Raw genomic sequence first — 19324 nt, 5'->3', positions numbered from 1 at the left:
ATGGGAAGCAACAGTGTACAGCCATTTTCAGATCCCTCCAGAGATGTTCAATAGGATTTAGGTCTGGGCTCTGGCTAGGCCACTCAAGGACATTCACCGAGTTGTTGTGAAATAACTTCATTGATATTTTGTAGGTGTGCTTTGGGTCATTGTCCTGCTGGAAGATGAACCGTTGCCCAGTCTGAGGTCAAGAGCACTCTGAAGCAGGTTTTCATTCAGGATGTCTCTGTTCATCGCTGCATTCATCTTTCCCTCTATCCTGACTAGTCTTCCAGTTCCTGCTGAAAAACATCCCCACAGCATGATGCTGCCACCACCATGCTTCACTGTAGGAATGCTATTAGCCTGGTGATAAGCGCTGCCTGGTTTTCTCCAAACATAACGTCTAGCATTCACTCCAAAGAGTTCAATTTGAGTCTCATCAGACCAGAGAATTTAGTTTCTTATGGTCTGAGATTTCTTCAGATGCTTTTTGGCAAATTCCAGGTGGAGTGTGGTTTCCGTCTGGCCACTCAACCATACAGGCCTGATTGGTGGATTGCTGCACAGATGGTTGTCCTTCTGTAAAGTTCTCCGCTCTCCACAAAAGAACGCTGAAGCTCAGATAGAGTGACCATTGGGTTTATTGATCACCTCCCTGACTAAGGCCCTTCTCCCCCGATCACTCAGCTTAGATGGCTGACCAGCTCTAGGAAGAGTCCTGGTGGTTAAACATCTTCCACTTGTGAATGATGGAGGTGACTGTGCTCATTTGGCACTTTCAGAGCAGCAGAAATGTTTCTGTAAGCTTCCCCAGCCTTGTGCCTCGAGGCAATCCTGTCTCGGAGGTCTACAGACAATTCCTTTGTCTTCATGCTTGGTTTGTGTTTTGACATGCACTGTCAACCCTGGGAGCTTATATAGACAGGTAAGTGCCTTTACAAATCATGTCCAATCAACTGAATTGACCACAGGTGAACTCCATTGAAGCTGCTGAAACATCTCAAGAATGATCAGTGGAAACAGAATGAACCTGAGCTCTATTTACAGCTTCACTGTAAAGGCTGTGAATACTGATGTACATCTGATTTTTCAGCTTTACTATTTTTAATAAATTTGCAACAATTTCAAAAACTCTTTTTTCACATTGTCATTATGGGTTATTGTGTGTAGAATTCAGAGGAAATAAATGAATTTAATCCATTTTGGATTAAGGCTGTAACATAAACAAATGTGGAAAAAGTGAAGCGCTATCAATACTTTGCGGATGCACTGTACACCCTTGCAAAATAGACATAAAATTTTTGATTTCCTGTGGACTTTACAACAATAGTTTGCACCTTCTCTGAGCTCCAGGCGTGTTTTCTGCAGGGCGTCCTCCAGCTCGGAGCATCGGGCTCGCTCTTTATCCAGCGCCGCCTTCAGGTCGCTGTACTGCAGGGGCACAGGAGTGGCGGCGGGCACCACAGGCACCTGTGTCTGTCCCTGAGCCGCCAGCGCCGCTAGCAGATCCTCCCGCCGCCGGCCACCAAACAGCCCCTGCACCCACAACACCAGAGCCAGTGAATCGCCCAGGCTCACGCTCACTTTACTCTTACACTGAGATGTGGTCAATCCCATCACAAGCAGACCCTCGTCAGTTTTCACCTGCCTTTTACATGCATCCTTTTTGATGATGTAGGTGGGTACTAGCATGTTGCAGGAAGTTTCTAGGTGATTGCTAAGTGATTGCTATGATATCCTGCTTTGTTGAAATTTTGTTGCTAGGGTGTTCTTGATGGTTGTTAGAGGATTGCTTGTGGTTTCTATCTGTAATGAATTACAAGCATTCTGATTAGGGCTGGATAGAACTAAACATTCTGATTGGCTGAAGGGCTGAACTGATCAAAGTTTTCTGATTGGCTGAAACTTAGACGGATACAATACACGCATTCTGATTGGGTGAGACTGGATAGAACAGAGCGTTCTGATTGGCTGAAGTACTGGTCAGATTAAAGCGTTCTGATTGGCTGAATGGTTAGAGGGATACAGTACAAGCATTTTGAATGGTTGGGGCTGGATAGAACTGAGCGTTCTGATTGGTTGAAGTGCTAAACAGATGAAAGAGTTTTGATTGGCTGAAGTGTTAGATGGATACAATAAAAGCATTCTGATTGGTAGGGGCTGGATTGAACCTATGTACTGATTGGTTGAAGGGCTGGACAGTTTGGCTGAAAGATTAGACGAATACAATACATGTGATCTGATTGGTTAAGTCTGGATAGATATGAGCGTTCTGATTGGTTAAAGGCCTGGACAGATGAAACAGTTCTGATTGGCTAAAAGATTAGACGAATACAATACAAGTATTCGGATTGGTTGAAGCTGAATAGAACCGAGCGTTCTGATTGGCTAAAGGGCTGGACAGATGGAAGATTTCTGATTGGCTGAAAGGCTAGAGGAATACAGTACAAGCATTCTGATTCGTATGAGCTGGATAGATACAAGAATTCTGATTGGTTAAGTGGCTGGACCGATGAAGGCGTTCTAATTTGCCGAAGGACTGGAAAGATATCAATGTTTTTAATTAGCTGAACTGCTTGACAAATGAAAGAGTTCTGATTGGCTAAAAGGTTAAATGGAGACAGTACAAGCATTCTGATTGGTAGGGGCTTGGATAGATTCAAGAACTCTGATTGGTTGAACGGCTGGACCGATGAAAGTGTTCTGATTGGCTGAAAAACTGGAAAGATATCAGTGTTTTTAATTAGCTGAACTGCTGGACAGATAAAAGATTTTTGATTGGCTGAAAGGTTAAACGGATACAGTACAAGCATTCAGATTGGTTGGGGCTGATTGGTTGACGCAGTTAGTATATGGTTATTTGCATATGTAACTGGAAGGACAGCTAATGCGCAGCTCAGCAAGCAGTTAGTCAGATTAGTTAGTGAAGTGAATTTACAGATGACTCTGACCTTTTTCTTCTTAGAGGGGTGCTCTACCTTGGCCTGCAGGAAGTCTATGAGCTTGGTCTGCTGGGTGATCGTCCCCTCCATCTTCACCTTCTCGTGAGAATACGCCGCCTGTGAAGGGAACATTGAGTGCATACAGAACACATTCAACATTATATGGTATAGAATTGAGCATTTTCCGCATTTTTCATTAAGTTAACTGTTAAATTGTCAAAGCTTTTGAGTTAAAAATAAATAAAATGTAAATTATTTAAAATAATTTATCAATTCCAAAAATATTATATAAAAAAATTATTATATACAATATTTTGCATATATATTTTGTATGAAATGTACTTTAACATGCAATTTAATCTTATTTAAAATGTACATTATTTAAATTAATTAGGTAAGTTACTATTAATATTAATATTTAGCTACCTTGTGAACGCCTATTCCTGGAATAGCAACATATTTAAAAAAAAAAAATGTAAAAATAGAAAAAAACTGCTGCATCTGTTATTTTAGTATTACTGACATACTATGATACTGTGCAGCAAATACAATTCTTTCTAAAAATAGCCTGTATGCAGTGGGTGTTATGCGGCAGTGGTGTCAGTTCAGTGTTGCCTGTTTATCCTGTTTATGTCACAGGCAGTTATCATATCTGGAAATAAAAATACAGTTATTTTAAACCAATCGATAAGCAGTTTTGGATGTGAATCAAATAATAAGTGATAAACAAGATCACTCTCAATATGACAGATCAATTGTAATGTATAATAAGTCACTTATTTATATTTAGTCATTTAGCAGACGCTTTTATCCAAAGCGACTTACAAATGAGGACAAGGAAGCAATTTACACAACTATAAGAGCAACAATGAATAAGTGCTGTAGGCAAGCTTCAGGTATGTAAAGAAATTGTAAGAAGCAAAACATTACTAATTATTTTTTTTCTTTTTTGTAGTTAGTGAAGGAGACAGAGAGGGTATTGCATATTAGTAAGTAAAGTGGAGACTAAATAGTTGAGTTTTTAGTCGTTTCTTGAAGACAGTGAGTGACTCTGCTGTTCTGATGCAGTTAGGGAGTTCATTCCACCAACTGGGCAGATTGAATGCGAGAGTTCGGGAAAGTAATTTCTTCCCTCTTTGGGCTGGAACCTCGAGGCGACGTTCATTCACAGAACGCAAGTTTCTGGAGGGCACATAAATCTGCAGAAGTGAGAGCAGATAAGAAGGGGCGCAGCCAGAAGTCGCCTTGTAAGCAAACATCAGAGCTTTGAATTTGATGCGAGCAGCAACTGGCAGCCAGTGCAAACGGATGAGCAGCGGAGTGACATGTGCTCTTTTAGGTTCATTAGAGACCACTCATGCTGCTGCGTTCTGAAGCAGCTGAAGAGGTTTGATAGAGTTAGCTGGAAGCCCGGCTAGTAGAGAGTTGCAATAGTCCAGTCAGCAGAGAACAAGAGCTTGAACAAGGAGTTGAGCTGCATGTTCAGATAGGAAGGGTCGGACCTTTCTGATGTTGTAGAGTGCGAATCTGCAAGATCGAGCAGTTCTAGAGATGTGGAGATTATTTAATTATAGAACTAAATGTCAAACTTTTGTGACTTTTTCTTCAAAACAATAATCTGATAATTTAGCTCGTTTTAAGCAAAACAATGTTATTTCTGAAAACAACAATGTCTTTCTTGTCAAGAAACTGCTTCTTGATTTAATAATTATAGACATTTAGACTAGAAACAAAACAAAAACGAAAGATTTACACTTTTTGCACTTTCATTTTTTTTCATAGTCTTAGATGATCTATTAAATAAACTCTTTTTCCAAGATATATAATCCCTGCATAACGTGCACAGAGTTTATTTAGGTTGTTAACATTTAAGTTTTTTCATTTCATCATTCATTAATGGAAAAGTTTAAAGCTTTTGTCATCATTTACTCTTCTTTCACGTTCCAATCCTTTATGGGCTTCTTTATTCTGTACCCTGTCCCCATTGACTTCCATAGTATTTGATTTCCCTACAATGGAAGTCAATGGTTACCGGTTTTCAGCTTTCTTCAAATTATCTCCTTTAGTGTTCAACAGAATAAAGAAGCTCTTAAAGGGTTGAAAGCACCTGAGGCTGAATAAACAGTGAGTGCATTTTCATTTTGGGGTGAACTTATCCCTTTAAGGTTTTATTTTTGACCGTGTTATAAAACAATACATGTAGTCATTGTGAATGCATTATGAGTCCTAAACATTTGTCTGCTGCTAACCTGTATGTTTTCCAGCTGGTACTCCAGGTCTGTGCGCTCGGTCTTCAGCAGGTCGGTCTGGTCCAGCGCATCCTGCAGTCCTTGAGTCAGTCTGAAGATGTGGCTCTTCTGCATGTCCAGCTGCTGCTGCAGTTTGGCTTGCTGAGAAACACACACAGGCACACACACTGTGAATACAAAGTTCTGTCGTAAAACCATACACTACCTGACAAAAGTCTTGTCTCCTATCAAAGTTTTAGGAACAACAACTAATAACTTGACTTCTAGTTGATCATTTGGCATCATAAGTGGCTTATAAGAAAGGCAAAGGCCTCTAGATTATGCTTATTTTACTGCAAAAAAATATCATCATGTCTTGATTTTAAATTATTTGATTAGGACAGTAAAGTCTGACTTTGCTTAGACAAAAGTCTTGTCATTGAACAGAGATAATGTCCAGTATAGAATAAGTCATGCTGCAGTGGAAACAGAATGAATATTATGTATGACTTCCATGAGCTTGGAGGACTGCATCCATACATCTCTGCAATGACTCAAAATCCCAGAGTTCATCAAGATTCTTTGGATTCATCTTTAATTGCCTCCTCCTTCATTTTACCCCAGACATGCTCAACAATGTTCATGTTTGGTGACTGGGCTGGCCAATCCTGGAGTACCTTGACCTTCTTTACTTTCAGGAGCTTTGATGTCGAAGGCATGAGAAGGAGCGCTATCCTGCTGGAGAATTTGCCCTCTCCTGTGGTTTGTAATGTAACGGGCAGCACAAATGTTTTGATACCTCAGGCTGTAGATGTTACAATCCACTCTGCAGATCTCTCACACGCCCCCATACTGAATGTAACCCCAAACCATGATTTTTCCTTCACCAAACTTGACTGATTACTGTGAGACTCTTGACTACATGCGGGTTCCAGTAGGTCTTCTGCAGTATTAGTGATGATTGTATTGCAGTTCAACAGATAATTCAAAAGAAAAATCTACTTCTACCACTTTTCCAAATGATTAACTAGAAGTGACATTATTATTTGTTGCTTTTACAACTGGGATCAACGACAAGACTTTTGTCAGGTAGTGTATGTTTATTCAGGCTGATAGGTCACCTGAACTGCTTCTACATCATTAACTTGGTGCATGAGATTTTCGATAATAAATAGTTATTCTTCAAGGTATTTTGAAGTGCCCACAGGATCTATATTGTGCATATTCATCATCACGACATAGTAAATGACTGAATGTGGGCATATGTCTAGTTTTGAGTGCTGATAAAGTGATGCACCTCGTCCATGAGTCTCTGCTTCATCTCTCTCTCCGTCTCCAGCTTCTGCTGCAGGCTGCGAGCGTTCATCTCCAGCATGCCGTGCTTCTTCTCCAGATCACCCAGCTGATCGATACAATCAATATACATCGGACATTAACATTTACTGCATCAACAACACATCATTAAAGTTCAATACGTTTGAACACTTTTTGAAAGATAAATGTGTTAATTTGCTGGAAAGCAAAACTTTAAAAAGTGTGCCAAAATACAAGCTACTTTTTTTAAAAATCCAAAATAGTGCTGTCTCTGATATACACACTGGCGACTGGTGCAATTGTGTCCATGAGTTCGTTCTTCATACTTTGCTTAAATGATTAAGATGATTTGGCAGATCCTGGATCTGTTCATCTTGATAACTGATCTCTGGCTGATTTGGTTCTTCAAACAAGTTCGTGAATCTGATTAAAATGTCTGGATGAACTGATCTGAGATCATTGCGTGTGTTGTGAAGGACTGATCTATCGATCCTCTAATCATGATCAGCAGTGCAACGATTGGCTGACGGCACAGCAGTGTAATGACATCATCTGATTAATATTCAATTATCCATGTTAGCAAGTTACATCACATAAACAGTAAACGGTTTGTTGAATATGCTGTGAAGAAGATTTCTATTCTCTCAGTGTGAAGTATTTTCTAAGTGTAAAGCAGTTAATTTTCTCTTCTCAAAATGTATGTAGTGTTTGCAGCAAACATGCCAGCCTGTGTTAAAAATACAGTGATATGTCTGTGTAAGATGAGAGTGCCTGCACAGAAGCAACACTAGGAGAAGGCTGAGTGACTGATTGTGTAGAATAACTGAATATGTAAAGCACTGATTATATATGTTAAATACTTCTATGAAGCTATATGTGTCAGAAGTTAGAATGAGTAACATATTATCAAGTGATTATGCTTTCATGACAATGTATGTAAACACTTAATCCTTTTGCATAAGTTGCATCTATACTTTGCTGACATAGACCTGTAACATCTCTGCTGACATGAGCTAGTGGGCTGAGAGCCAAGAATAGCAGGACCCCTTAGACTAGAAAACCTATTCAAAAATGGTCAAGAGTTAAAAAGAGACTTAGGGGTGTGTCAAATAATCCTGTATAAAAATTGTAACAAACACAGATACTTCAGAAGGTGCAGGAGAGACTTCAGAAGGTGTCCAGGAGAGACTTCAGAATGCTCTGGGGTCTGCTCTGTTCTTTCTCGGTTTTATTATGGAGAATAAAGTCTATTTTCTGATATTCAAAACCTCTGGTCTGATAATTTCTAATTGATAAGTCAAAAATTTACCACAGCTGCAGGCTTTACACTTTCATGTGTCAAGAGTATTCATCATGTATTTCAATGCATATCAATGTTTTTAGTTCTACATTTAGAGAAGATTTTTTATTTTAGTGGCCTATAGGCCTGATCAAGTTTTTTAATCGGTGTAAGGAATAACTGTATAAATTAATTTTGCATTAAAAAAGCATTTTGATATTGGTAAAGGTATCAATCACCAGGATATTAGTGATCAAAACTTGTGCATGACTGCATAAATTATTATCTTTTTTTTTAAATAAGTCAAATATTGTGCATGTACGCGTTTGTATCTAAAAAGTTCAAATCAATAAATTTACTCTTTGAACACTGCAAAAAAAGCTTTTCTTACTTGGATTTTTTGTCTTATTTCTTGTCCAAATATCTAAAAGTTCTCAAATCAAGAAGCATTTTCTAGACAAGCAAAACATATAGTCTTGTTTTAAGAAATAATATCCCAAAATGAAGCGAGTTTTTCCTTAAATCAAGCAAAATAATCTGCCAATGGGGTAAGCAAAATAATCTTATCACAAATTGAAAAACAAGATTATTTTGTTCACAGTTATATTGGAGCTTTATATCAGATGTTTTTTGATGATCTTGAGGCCCACTGCAACTTGACGAACTGTAGCAGTGAGATTTTTTTCACCCACCGATATTGAATTGACAGCTGCGTATTAACATGTCTCAATGTTAATGAGTATAATCATTTCCACAAGACAGAATTTGCAATTGGGAATTAACTGATTATACTCATGATGACATGATTATAATCATAAATACATTATAATGAAACTGCGAATAAAAGATCTGTTCCAACTCTCTGTGATCAAACTGCACTTCAAGAAGCAGCAAGTGCTACATTTTTCAAAGCATTTTAAACTATACTTTTTGAGCTATGTAATTTACAACCACTGGAATCACCATCATGTACACAACTATAAACTAGAACTGCTGGATCTTGCAGATTCGCACTCTATAACATCAGAAAGGTCCGACCTTTCCTATCTGAACATTTAGCTCAACTCCTTGTTCAAGCTCTTGTTCTCTCCAGACTGGATTATTGCAACTCTACTAGCCGAGCTTCCAGCTAACTCTATCAAGCCTCTTCAGATGCTCCAGAATGCAGCAGCACGAGTCTTTAATGAACCTAAAAGAGCACATGTCACTCAGCTGCTCATCCGTTTGCATTGGCTGCCAGTTGCTGCTCGCATCAAATTCAAAGCTCTGATGTTTGCTTACAAAGCGACTTCTGGCTTTGCTCCTTCTTATCTGCTCTCACTTCTGCAGATTTATGTGCCCTCCAGAAACTTGCATTCTGTGAATGAACGTCGCCTCGTGGTTCCATCCCAAAGAGGGAAGAAATCACTTTCCCGATCTCTCTTGCTCAATCTGCCCAGTTGGTGGAATGAACTCCCTAACTGCATCAGAATGGCAGAGTTACTGGCTGTCTTCAAGAAACGACTAAAAACTCAACTATTTAGTCTCCACATTCCTTCCTAATCTGCAATTGCCTCTCTGGCTCCAGCGCTAACTGTACTCAAAAAACTTGCCTACAGCACTTATTCATTGTTGCTCTTATAGTTGTGTAAATTGCATCCTTGTCCTCATTTATAAGTAGCTTTGGATAAAAGCGTCTGCTAAATGACTAAATGTAAACGAGGATGCTTCAATCATACAGCAGGAGTCCGGCTTTGTGGACGTTAAATTAGATTTTGTACAGTAACCTCGCTATACAATTTCTAAAGCAGTATATTTACCCATTTGCTGGGTAACCAGTCACATTTGTCTTGGGTAAATGAGCAAAAACAGCTTTACGTGTGAATGTTGTAATGCCATTTATACAGTATGTGGCTCACTCATCTTACTGTGCTATCTGTGACTCTGGGTCTCCGTTTCATCAAAAGTTACTTTCTGTTTTTTTTTTTTTTTGTTGTTGTTGTTTTTTTTGCTGCATGTGTTAAATCCTGACTTTAGTTATCCTTCTTTAAAGGCACAGGCGCAAAAACATCTACAATTCCCTCTGACCTAAAAATTGACATTTTCAACAGGGTATAATACATATATATACACATATATATATATCCACATATACCCCACTGGGGCCCTTTAAGCAGATGTTTCTCTCCACACTCACAGTATCGGAAAGGCCCTCAGCCTTGAGTTTCTGGTCTTTGAGCGCCTGCTGCAGAACCAGGATTTCAGCTTTGTGCTCTTTCACCGCCAGCTCCACGGCCTGCCGAGACTCAGAGTTTCTCTGTTCTGCACGCAGTCTGAAAAAAGCAGAGAGAAAGAGTTATCAAACAATAAAGTGCTGGAACAGCGCAGTACAGCTCTTACCTCAGTGTTTCTGTCTCTATACTTATCGCTCATTACATAACGCTTATATAACTACAGGCACTTCAGGCCCTGTAGACGTTTGGAAAACAAACTGCTTTAGCAAACCTAATATCTTATTTTGTCCACGTATAATGTCCAACATTTACATGAAGATATATTTGCAACTGTTCTAAACAGTGTTTGTGTCTAACAATTGTTCTGAACTAGTTTGAAGAGCCTCCTCTGACGGCCAGAACTGGACTCTGCATGTATGTGTGTGTTTTTGTTTGTTTACGTGTGTGATTTATTTTTCTATGCTCACACAGACTCATGATTACCATAGTTCAGTAATTTAGACCTGCTCTGACGGCCAGAACTGGACTCTGTCTGTGAGTGTTGTGCTGTACCGGTTCTGCTTCTCGCTGTCCAACTGTCTTTGCAGGTCTCTGGCTCTGCGCTCGGCCTGGTTTTTCTCCTCGTCCAGAGCAGATCTCCAGTTCTCCCACTGCCTCTCCTTCTCCATCAGCTCATCATTCAGAGTCTCCAGCTCCATAACCTGCTCCTCCAGCATTGTACATGTCGTCTTCAGCGTCTCGATGTTCTGCGTGCACACATAGGAAGCCCTACGTTAACGGTGCCCTGAAGCCTGCTGACTTGAAAAAAAGCGAAAATGACGTCAACTGAAACTTTCTGTCCTATCCCACCAAAAGGATACCCTTGGTAGTGGAAACGCAAGCCTGATTAGGGTGACCCGAACTGACCTGAACCGTACCGTACTGTACCAGTCAGTGGAAACGAGCCAAAAGAGGCACAAATGTACTTGCCATTTTAACAATGTGGCACAAAATGTGAAAATTACAGTAGCACTGGTCTGAAAATAGCAACAAATCACGCCATACACATCTTGCGCCTTATTGCGTCGGGTTTATAATAGGGCCCTCTATCTTTCAGGTGCGGATCCGGTATTGATTCTCTGAGAGCTGACGGGTCACCAGATGTCCCGTATCTAGCAGATGTGGCAGGGCTGGATATTTAGAAAAGACACGGGAGCGAAAGAAAGCAGGAGTCTCCAAATATAGCAGACGTGTGTGTGTGTGTGTGAAGTCCAACGCTAGCAGGGCAGAGGAGCAGCAGTGGAGATGACACATCACTGCCTCCTACCACAGTCTATGATTACCAGCAGCTACTGTTACACAACAACCTGCACTGAACACCTACACACACACACACGCAGCCCACGCGCATGCATCACCACACACACATACACAGAGACCACACACACATGCACGAGACAAAGAGACGCATACATCCCTGTACACACACACACACACACACACACACACTTATAAAGATATCACAGACACATATGCATCAGCACACATACATGCATCAACACACACATCACTGTATACACACACACACACACACACAGACAAAATAAACACACATCACTGTACACACAAACAATCACACAGCGATTGCACAAACACACACACACATATGCCTCAGCACAAATACAAGCATCACCACACACACACACACACACACCTACTCACATCACCACACACACACACACATACAGAACACACACATATTTGTGTGTGTGTGTGCGCATGCGTGCAGGCTGTGTGTATGTTTATGTGTGTTTGTTCGTGTGTGTATCTGTGTATGTGTCCTGTGAGAGTGTGTGTGTGTGTGTTCATGTATCTGCATGTGTGTGAATGTGTGCATGCGTGTGTGTGTTTGTGTGACTGCATGTGTACAGTATTGTGTGTGTGTGTGTGTGTGTGTGTGTGTGTGTGTGTGCATGCGTGCATTCATACGTGCTGTGCATGTATGTGTATGTTTATGTGTGTTTGTTTGTGTGTGTATCTGTGTATGCGTCCTGTGTATGTGTGTGATTGTGTTTGTGTGTGCGTATGCGTTTATGTATCTGCATGTGTGTGCGTGTGTTGCTATGTCACCTGTTTCTGGTTGTTGAGGTGCATCTCTCGGTCTGCCACCTCTGTCCTGTGTGTGTGTGTGTGTGTGTGTGTGTGTGTGTGTTGCCGTGTCACCTGTTTCTGGTTGTTGAGGTGCATCTCTCGGTCTGCCACCTCTGTCCTGTGTGTGTATGTGTTGCCGTGTCACCTGTTTCTGGTTGTTGAGGTGCATCTCTCGGTCTGCCACCTCTGTCCTGTGTGTGTGTGTTGCCGTGTCACCTGTTTCTGGTTGTTGAGGTGCATCTCTCGGTCTGCCACCTCTGTCCTGTGTGTGTATGTGTTGCCGTGTCACCTGTTTCTGGTTGTTGAGGTGCATCTCTCGGTCTGCCACCTCTGTCCTGTGTGTGTGTGTGTGTGTGTGTTGCCGTGTCACCTGTTTCTGGTTGTTGAGGTGCATCTCTCGGTCTGCCACCTCTGTCCTGTGTGTGTGTGTGTGTGTGTGTTGCTGTGTCACCTGTTTCTGGTTGTTGAGGTGCATCTCTCGGTCTGCCACCTCTCTCCTGAGGCGCTCCACATCCTGCTTGAGCTGCAGGCGCTCCTCGTTCTCGTCTGTGGCCTCGTCCAGCTGTTTGGACAGGTAGAAGTTCTGCCGGTTCAGCTCCGCGTTTTCTTGCGTCAGCTGCGTCAACTGCTCCTCCAGATCCGTGATCACCTGAAGACAGAAAAAAGAAATGAGATCATGCAAAAAAACATTTCATAGAGTAAGTCACACTTTATTTTAATCAGAATCAGAAAGAGCTTTATTGCCAGCTATGTTCGCATGTACGAGGAATTTGTGACAGAGCTTCTACAGTGCAACAGAATGACAGAGACAGCACAAAAAACAGATCATAATTAAAGCTGCAAGCAGCGATGATAGGGACCTCGCACCCGGGCTCACCGCCTCCCGGTGGCCTCAGGATGACAGAGAAGAGAGAACAACATTAATTTAAGCCGATATATATAAACAACCTGAGAAAAATAACAAATTTATGCCAAACTTTTCAGCACGTGGCGCTATGACTGACTCAATATTGGCATGTAGATCTGTTCAGGAGAGGATTTTAATCAACCATGTGAAGTCTTAGGCGGATCGGACATTGTGTGGTTGAGTTATAAGCCTAACTACCTTCTGCCAGCAGGTGGCGCTATGACTGACTCAAAATTGGCATGTAGATGTCTTTAGAAGGATTTTAATCAACCATGTGAAGTTTCAGGCAAATCGAATTTTGTGTGGTTAAGTTATAAGCCAAACTACCATCTGTCAGCAGGTGGCGCTATGACTGACTCAATATTGTTATGTAGATGTGTTCAGGAGATGATTTTAATCAACCATGTGAAGTTTCAGGCAAATCGGACTTTGTGTGGTTGAGTTATAAGCCAAACTACCATTTGTCAGCAGGTGGCGCTATGACTGTGTCTCAATATTGGCATGTAGATGTGTTCAGGAGAGGACTTTTATCCATCATTTGAAGTTTCAGGCTGATCAGACAGTGGCTGTTTCTCAATTCCAAGAACGCAGAGAACGGACTTGTGTTCTTGTGGAGAGCGGTCTTGCCAGGTGTCCTCGGAAGAACGAACTCAGGAGACCGCGAGGGCAGAGAATGCGTCCTTTGAGAAATGAGATGCTGCGTTCTTCCTGATGGTCACATGACCTTTACGCGTTTTAAATGGAAATTATTTAAACATTACAGCACTCATACAACGATTTATTGATGTCCCCCTTTTCAAAATATATACTTTGCATAAAAGCATTATAAATATACCCTGCACAATATAAATAAAACAGATTTTAATACGAATTTCAGCAAACAAACACCCTTAATGTGTTTATTCCTTTATTAAGATGTTCATGGTAATGTTTACTTTCACCGTTTCATTTAGGGAAAGTCCTGAGGTAAATAAATCATATCTCTGAACTTTAATAATAAATCTAAATTAAATGCAGCGCTTCCCACCTCCAGTCGCAATGACTTCTGGGACTTCCAGAGCGAGTTCGGTGCTCAAGTCTGCATCAGTGCGTCCTCGATATCAAGAACACATCCGGAAAGTTTCACGCGTCCTCCGTACTTGCGGTCTTGAGTATTGGAACTGAACTTAGGCAGCTGATGATGACGTTGCACGAGAACGCAAGACCGCTGAAGAATGCATATTGAGAAACAGCCAGTGTGTGGTTGAGTTATAAGGACTTCCTGATCCATGACGAAGCGTTGAGGTTTGTCATGCCACCAAGGACATGTCCCTCTGCGAAAACTCTAGATCTTCTCAATTTAACATCACCAAGGCCTTTAGATGACAAAAGCCAATTTTGGTGTTGATCCAATAAAATCCCTAGGAGGAGTTTGTTAAAATATAACGCTTAAAAATGTCAAAAACGCCACTTTTTCACCGCAGGAAGTTAAAAATATCCGACTTCCTGTTGAGTTTGAGATTCCGCTCCAAGAGACTTTTTCGTAGGTTTTGGCCTGTTTGAGGTGTGTGCCAATTTTAGTGCATGTGCGTGATTCGTAGCTCAGGGGCCTGTCCGTCTAATTTTTATAGGTGGCGCTGTCGAGTCATTTTGCCAGAATAATAATAAGAAACGGAGCAAATCCAATAGGGCCTTGCACAGTTTGGTGCTCGGTCCCTAAATATATTTAAAAATAGAAGTAAGTAGTGAATGCAAATATACAAATAGACAAGTGTATGTACAGCTATATTACTATATACACCGTTATATGTGCAGCTGTTATGTTCAAATTGGCATGTAAAGTGTGTTGTTAAATAAGTGTATAAAAAGTGTACAGCAAGTAGTGATGTTTGTTTCACAATTATTATCATCAAATGTTCATGAGATGGATTGCCTGGGGGAAGAAACTGTTTCTGTGTCGGGCTGTTCTGGGGCTCAGTGCTCTGTAGCATCAACCAGAAGGTAAAAGTTCAAAGAGGCAGTGTGCTGGGTGCGAGGGGTCCAGAGTGATTTTAGCAGCCTTTCTGCTCACCCTGGATAAGTACAGTTCCTGAAGAGTAGGGAGGGTTGTACCAATGATTCGCTCAGCAGTCCGAACTATTCCACACTTCACGCACTCAACGACCGCAGGTTTGCCTACGTAGCAGAAGGGGCGGAGCTATCGGGCGCACATGTTGGATAACTATTTATTTTGCATGGTGAAAGCGAAATTCTTCCACAAGAGTGATTATAGTGCCTCCTGGTGGTGAATGCGGTTATACTCATGGCATGTCAGGAAAACGGTTTGAATTTCTGCTTAGTAAAAAAACATTAGTGCTCCATTTGGGACGACACTACATACATAATAAAAATATTATAATATTAAAGGCAAAAAGCGAGTACACTACAAACCCCAGCTCATAATTTCAGTTGTTTTCCTGATGCAATTCCCCATCTTTTTTACTTCTTGACGTGTCCTTAAAAACACATCTTTATAACAGGCATGTGTTTAATCCTGTTTGAGTGCCAGAAACGCTCTTAAAGACTTCAGCATCACTAAAAGTGAGATGCAGAGCGAGTCGGAGCTTCCTTTGAGATTTAAAAGCCCTTCCTAGCAGTGTTTTCTCCTTTCACTTCACACATTTGCAGAGCCTCTGAACACTTCCATCTGACAAACAGAAGCCACGCAGGTTTGCATCAAATTGCAGTGCTGGTCAAGTGTGTGTGTGTGTGTGTGTGTGTGTTGATGCTCGCCAAGAAGAGCAGAAGAGCCAAACACTGTTCTGGTGCGGAGGAGGATTCAGCGCTCGTTATTACTGTCATTATTGTTAAAGTCACACACACACACACTCTCCCATACACACTGACCTGCTTTAGCACACTATCCTGTGTTTAGGTCTTAAACTAAATGCAAAAATGCATCTGTCTGGCTGCTCTAAAGGCTGCTTGAGTGTTTTGGATGATTGCTAAGTGGTTTTTAAATCCCAGGAAATCTGAAAGTATAATACAATAAGATGAGCAAATATATGTTGAGCACTAATTTGAGTTTTGACATGTCATAATTGTTTATTATTATTATTATTATTCATTTATCAATTCATTTTTTTATGTTTTTTATTATTCTTTAACTCAATATTTGTTTATTAATTTAGCTATTTATTTTTAGCTATTGTTTTATTATTGTTTAATTTGTTATTCATTATTTTTAGCAATTTAATAATAATAATAATTATTATTATACAAGTTATATAATTCATTTTTTATTCATTTAATTTATTTGTTTATTTATTATTATTATTAATTTATTTTAGCTATTGTTTTATTATTGTTTAATGTATTATTTATAATTTTTAGCAATTTAATAATAATAATTATTATTATTATTATTGTTGTTATAAAAGTTATATAATTAGTTATTTATTCATTTAATGTATTTGTTTATTTATTAATATTATTATCATTATTATTATTATTATTGTTATTATTAATTCATTTTAGCTATTGTTTAATTATTGTTTAATTTATTATTCATTATTTTTTGCAATTTTATAATAATAATAATTAATATTATTATTATAGAAGTCATATAATTAATTATTTATTCATTTAATTTAATTGTTTATTTATTGTTATTATTAATTTATTTTTAGCTATTGTTTTATTATTGTTTAATTTATTCTTTATTATTTTGAGCAATTTTATTATTATTATAGAAGTTATAAAATGTATTATTTATTCATTTAATTTAATTGTTTATTTATTATTATTATTATTATTATTAATTTATTTTTTAGCTATTGTTTTACTATTGTTTAATTTATTATTCATTATTTTGAGCAATTGTATAATTATTATTATTATTATTATTATATAAGTTATATAATTAATTATTTATTCATTTAATTTATTTGTTTATTTATTCATTATTATTTCTAATAATTTATAAATTTATTTTTAGCTATTGTTTTATTATTGTTTAATTTATTATTCATTATTTTTAGCAATGTAATTATTATTATTATTATTATTAGCAGTATATAATGTTATATAATTAATTATTTATTTGTTTTATTTGTATATTTATTTATTATCAATGCTTTATTGGCATTGTAAAAATGGACATGTATGTTAGCTGCTACAGCAGCAGAAGACCACACCGAGTGCCACTCCTGTCAGCTAGGAACAGGAAAGTAAGGCTGCAATTCACACAGGCTCACCAAAATTAGACAACAGAATATTAGAGAAATGTTACCTCGTCTGATGAGTCAATTTCTGCTGCCACATTTGGATGGTTGGATCAGAATTTGGTGTCAACAACATGAAAGCATGAATCTATCGTTTCTTGTATCAACAGTTCAGGCTGGTGGTGGTGGTGTAATGGTGTGGAGGATATTTTCTTGGCACACTTTGGGTTCATTAGTACCAACTGAGCATCGTGTTATCGCCACAGCCCACCTGAGTATTGTTGCTGACCATGTCCATCCCTTTATGACCACAGTATACCCATCTTCTGATGGCTACACACCATGTCATAAAACCATCTTAGACTTCCTTCAAACTTTAATATTTAGTCAATCTTGTTCTATATATGCTTGACTAGAGTTTCTGTTATATTATCTATTGTTACACTAAAGGACATTTTACTGGGTGTCATTGGAAAAACGTACAATAATCTATATTGTTTTGCTCAGAAAAACTCCAATCAGAACCATTCAGTTCTCATTCTCCATATAGCCATGTAGCTAAATTTAGGGTTATATCACAAACACACACATAAAAACATGCTGCATCTCTGTTAATGGAAAACAACGCCATCATCCACCGTTTTGCCAGGTTATTTTCCAGTGCGTCTGTTTTTCGGACCTTGTGTAAGTCGTTCGCCCAGCAGCTATTGATTTGGTTGCATGCTGAAGTGCTTTTGTTTGCGCTGCCCCTGGAGTGGGTTTCATTATTATCAAGCACAGAGCATCTCTGCCCTACTTTCACTGTCCACCCACACTCAAGCTGTTTGAGCGTCTCCAGCTCAACCCAGGCAATATTCTCACCCGGCACTGCGCTGTTTTTAGACACCCGTCCTCTCTGCCACCGTTATATTACATCTCTCCCTTAGCGAGCTTCTTACCATAGCTTCAGCTGTGATGAACAGTGTTGGGGTGTAACGCATTACGTAATGTTATTGCTTTTTAAATGAACAAATAAAGCAGTGCATTACTTTAAAAAATGAAGCGAGTTACTTAAATAAACATCTTGAGTTACTTTTTAGTTCTTAAAAAATAACTTGCTTAATTAATATTAATGTTGTCACATTGAATTCTACAAGGACCCGGAGGGGATGTGATGGTGGGGAAAAAAAGTGGGTGGAATAAAAAAAAAAAAAACTGGGTGATGGGAAAATATATAGATTTAAGTTTTTGCGTTCCCTCATGAAGATGTTTTGCGTTCTCTCGCAAAACTGTTGATCGACATACACTTCCTGTTCAATACACAGGGCCGGATTAAGAACACATTGGGCCCTGGGGGTATAGGAAATCCAGGACCCCCCTTTTTTTTACCTCACTATATATATCTTTTTGTTATATTTTTTTTCCTTAGAATAACATACTATACTTTAGAATACTGCAACAAATATCATGTGATTTCATGTGATGTAATTTGCCATACTTAAAAACTTCAAAATCCACTTAGAAAGTGCATGAAAAGTGCTTATATTTGACTTTGGAGAAAGTGTAAGAACCCTTTATTCTTCAAAAATATCTTCTTTTGTGTTCAACAATAAACAATAAGAAGCTCATAAAAGTTTGAGACCACCTGATTGTGGGTAAATTGAGTACCTTTTCAAATTTGCATCCCTTTAACTTACTGATAACCCTAAAAACTGCCCCTAATTGATTCATCAGACCAGGCAACATTTCTCTAATCTTTTATTGTCTAATTTTGGTGAGCCTGTGTGAATTTCAGCCTCACTTTCCTGTTCGTAGCTGACAGGAGTGGCACCCGGTGTGGTCTTCTGCTGCTGTAGCCCATCTGCCTCAAGGTTGTTTGTGTTGTGTGTTCAGAGATGAAACCAGTCTGGCCATTCTCCTCTGACCTCTGGCATCAACAAGGCATTTGTGCCGACAGAACTGCCGCTCACAGGATATTTTCTCTCTTTCAGACCATTCTCTGTAAACCCTAGAGATGGTTGTGCGTGAAAATCCCAGTAGATCAGCAGTTTCTGAAATACTCAGACCAGCCCGTCTGGCACCAACAACCATGCCATGTTCAAAGTCACCTAAATCCCCTTTCCTCCCCATTCTGATGCTCGTTTTGAACTGCAGCAGATCGTCTTGACC

At 39.3% G+C, this 19324-nt stretch overlaps 1 protein-coding gene across 11 annotated transcripts in view; it reads right to left on the bottom strand.

The window, feature by feature from the left end:
* Positions 1–19324, bottom strand: part of citb (citron rho-interacting serine/threonine kinase b) — a 130321-nt gene that overhangs the window by 28761 nt on the left and 82236 nt on the right. For 6 of the 11 annotated variants that reach the window (XM_087264075.1, XM_087264076.1, XM_087264083.1 and 3 more), the window contains exons 16-22: positions 12540–12737; positions 10511–10704; positions 9922–10057; positions 6450–6554; positions 5174–5314; positions 2934–3041; positions 1320–1518 (exon numbers count right to left, since the gene is read on the bottom strand). In XM_087264075.1, the coding sequence (XP_087120201.1) occupies positions 1320–1518; positions 2934–3041; positions 5174–5314; positions 6450–6554; positions 9922–10057; positions 10511–10704; positions 12540–12737 (1081 nt within the window). The remainder of the gene's footprint in view (positions 1–1319; positions 1519–2933; positions 3042–5173; positions 5315–6449; positions 6555–9921; positions 10058–10510; positions 10705–12539; positions 12738–19324) is intronic. The other 5 variants (XM_087264080.1, XM_087264086.1, XM_087264084.1 and 2 more) reach the window with 1 other exon arrangement.

The sequence above is a fragment of the Danio rerio genome, chromosome 8 (genome assembly GCF_052040795.2).
Source record: "Danio rerio strain M-AB ecotype USA chromosome 8, GRCz13ab, whole genome shotgun sequence".
Classification (NCBI taxonomy): Eukaryota; Metazoa; Chordata; class Actinopteri; order Cypriniformes; family Danionidae; genus Danio; species Danio rerio.
The sequence above is the reverse complement of the archived record's forward strand: the minus strand, read 5'-3'. Positions and strand labels throughout refer to the sequence as shown.